We start from the raw sequence: 3,540 nt of genomic DNA, 5'->3' as shown, positions 1-3,540 counted from the left end.
TCTAATAATGACTTTCGTTGTTATTGAAACAAAAGGTACAACTTTTGTAAAAAATCACATTGATTTCTAGCTCAGATTAGAATATCAATCCACTTAAAACCTACAAAGAGATACCATTTTTAGAAACGTAATCAATAGATGTTGGGAGTAACCTTAGCTGCGTTTCCAGGAGAAATATTGTTTCTTGTCGTGTCATTGAAAACGACAATCATATTCCTTGGGAATAACTGGAAACATAATTAGGCCATTTTTATCTTTTAAAGTGTAAAACGCAATCCTTCAAGTTGTAATAACTAAGCATGTGCTAAATAGAAGTTTATGAAATTTTACGTCAATACATAACTAAGAGTATGTTTAATACTGATTGACTACGTTTTTGACAATGATGCATTTTAATGGGCTTTAAGTGAATGAGCTACTTTTAAACATGCGCATTTCACAAAAGTTGTTCCTTTTGCTTCTTTGACAAAGAAAAACATATCTAGATGTTTGTTTTGGCATATGAGCAAACACTTCAGAATCAAATGACTCCCGTGATTATTCTGAAGCTGACTGGAGACGGCTGAAATGTATACCTTGTACATTCGACTGACGTAAGTCGCATGCGACCCTCTGATCCCGTATTTCGAATAAGTTGTTTACTAATCTGAGGCGTTAGGCAATAATAACTCCACACCCTAGCCAGGCTCAAACAACAATGCCGGATTGAAGGCCAAGGTAATAGATTCCTAATTGATAATTGGTGCGGAATGAAATAAATAGATTGATTTAACAGAAGCATTCAATTAAAGAACGACCTAGATAAATATCAGAGATTATAGAGAACGCTTAGTTTATAAATTTCCCATAAAAAGGTAGCTTAAAATTCAAATATGGACACGCGAATTGCAACCTTTATTTCTCATAAGAACAGCGCCAGCTGTCGATGGGAAAAAGAAGACTTTGTAACAAAAGGCCGGCAAGTCGCAGAAGGTGGTATAAAAATGCTGCCATTGGCATTATAACGCAGAACGCCACTTTGAAGGACACTTTGTAGCATTTATATGAACCATTTCAATACATTTTTTCATCTTCGATCAATAGTGCTTTCTTCCAGATGTGGATGTTGTGGCATGCAAATATCGAGTTATTCAATAACACCTGCCAACTTATCTTTGGTTAAAAGCTACTCTAATGTTGGATTATCTTCTTCATCGAGGAAATGATGTTAAGTTTAAAAACAACGGCGATGAACTATGGATGGACCAATTTCGTCATATTCTTCTTGCGAAATGCACATTTGCTGGAATTGAGGTTGAGATGCCAAGATTGAGCCGCCTATCCAAGGTGAGTATTGCCTATCAGACGGGGAAATGACATTGATCTTTGTGTAAGGTGGGGCTAAAGCAGTGATTTCTCTCTCCATGCGGGCTGCCATTCCGGGGAGCATAGTAGAGCCGCCAGTCAATATGATATTAGAGAACAATTCCTTCCGAATATCCTCATCACATCTCATAATAGAATCGAGCGTCATTTGGTGAATACCTTTTTGATTTAAACCCATGTCTGAAGGTTGGAAGAGGGCCTCAGCGCAACGGAATCTTTCTTTGTGGATGGTGATGACCTCCCCACTGGATAGATCACAAGTTTTGCTCAACAATGACGAATAAGGGGTTGCGGCCATTTCTTTTCCAAAATCTAGCGCAACGTAAGCCAATGTTTCTTTGATGCGTTGAGCAATATTTCTTTTAGCTATTCCATCTAGCTCTTTAAGAAAGCTGGATCTTCTTTGGGTCAATAAGTTCAGGAGGTGTAGAGTTATATCTTGACCACCGAATTTCAATAGATTACACGCGTGCGCGAGAACATGGTTTTCGTAGACGGGCGTAATATGTGTCGTATCAAAACCGGAGTTAACAACAATGCCCGTGGACTTCTTTGAAGCGTACATACTCAAGCGAGAAGGATCAGCCACATACAACGCCTGAATATTGAAAATCTCGAACATGAGCTCCGTCATTGTCTCTCGATCTCTTTTGGGGGCAGTCAATTCCTGGGTCAAAAGAATAGCATGTTCCTCGGGATCCACATTAAGGTGATTGTAAAGAACGTGATGCCAAATTCTCTCCATATCATGCCAATTTGTGACCAAGCCATGCTTAATTGGACATCTTTGAGAAACGATTCCCCGCTGTGTTTGGGCTTTATCACCCACATATGTGAGGATACCCTTTGGATGGATGACATTGCCAACGATGGAAGGAAAGTCGATTGGGGGAGTTCTGTCTCCCGCAAATCCAGCTTTGCAAGAGTTGGATCCAAGGTCCACAACAAGATGAGCAGAATCAGACTCATTGCCACCCATGTTAATGTCTTGTAGCACGTGATCCAATTAATTGAATGACAGTCGATCAAAAAATGTCTTCATTCAACGACTCTTATCTGTCTTCAGGGTACCTGCGTTAACAGTTTTAACTTTAAGTGGTACGCTAAATTGATAAAAGAGTGATTATCATGTAAACGCAGTAGTCAATGACTAAGCTATTTTTAAGAGATCCCTAGGTATGAAAAGAAATATGATTTCTTCCTTGTTTTACTATGTGGTGCAGATGCGATTTTACATCAAATGTCGCGTAAGTCCTCAACCGTTATTTATTGTTTTTACATTTGATTATTATTGGCAAAAATTTCGTTTTCTTCGTTCTTTTTCTTTCGTTTCTTCAAATGGTAATGCAAATACTTTGCTCCTGGCAACAATGTTTCCTGGTTTCCTGGTATGGAAAGTATCTCCCGGTTCGTTTTTTTCCCGACCTTTCTTGAGGAGTCTTTTAGACACAAACTCCACACTCGTTATTGAAGTGTAGGCCCACGGGAGCCCCGATTATGCACACACTTACTCGTGGGACAAGAACCCTGCCCTCCATCGCCATCACTGACATCTACCCCTTCAATCTTTAATGTTGACGTTATGTTGTTGATGTAATGACGTTGGATTTCATTGGAAACCCATGTTTGGGAGGCTTTGATTATTGCTTATTAAATGGTATTCCTGAATGTGTTCCGAAAGGTGGAACACAATCTAAAACTCCGAAGTTTATAAATAATGACAATAATAAATAAATCTTTATTACGACTCTTGGTCATGTCATGGCGTAAAAATAAGTATGGTATACAAGCATTAAACAAACATTGTTAAATATATATAAAAAAATGTCAAAACGGTAAAAGTAATAAAATAGGTGACTAGAAAGTGATATCACAGTGATTATAACTAGTATTGTTCAGTGCACATGAAAAAAGTGCAGATGTGAATTGCAAATAGTAAAAAAACAGGTGGGTAGAGGCAAATGATTGGTAATTTTTGGTTATTGCAGAAGAGTGGGTGAGTCAGATTGAACAGATCTTTTGTCAGCTCCCGTCGCTGATGGCATTGGGCTGGGAGTCGGACAAAGGCGCGTGACCGCCAATACTCCGAAGGCATGTCGGTTCAAGGACAACAGGGTGTTAGCAAGTCCTTGACCGGAAAGGACAATTTGTGTCCGGACATCACCTACAGAAAGA

The 3,540-nt window shown here is 39.0% G+C and overlaps 1 protein-coding gene across 1 annotated transcript; it reads right to left on the bottom strand.

The window, feature by feature from the left end:
• Positions 1–877: 877 nt before the first annotated feature.
• Positions 878–2,385, bottom strand: LOC131888400 (actin-3-like). The gene has a single exon (XM_059237245.1). It carries the CDS (start codon positions 2,342–2,344, stop codon positions 1,214–1,216), a length of 1,131 nt encoding a protein of 376 aa, XP_059093228.1. The 5' UTR covers positions 2,345–2,385; the 3' UTR covers positions 878–1,213.
• Positions 2,386–3,540: the final 1,155 nt, after the last annotated feature.

Source organism: Tigriopus californicus, chromosome 10, assembly GCF_007210705.1.
Source record: "Tigriopus californicus strain San Diego chromosome 10, Tcal_SD_v2.1, whole genome shotgun sequence".
NCBI classification, from domain to species: Eukaryota; Metazoa; Arthropoda; class Copepoda; order Harpacticoida; family Harpacticidae; genus Tigriopus; species Tigriopus californicus.
This window is presented reverse-complemented; position numbering and strand designations above follow the sequence as displayed.

Excerpts from the sequence above, each read along its gene's own strand:
- LOC131888400 (XM_059237245.1), bottom strand. The coding sequence starts at position 2,344 with ATGGGTGGCAATGAGTCTGATTCTGCTCATCTTGTTGTGGACCTTGGA.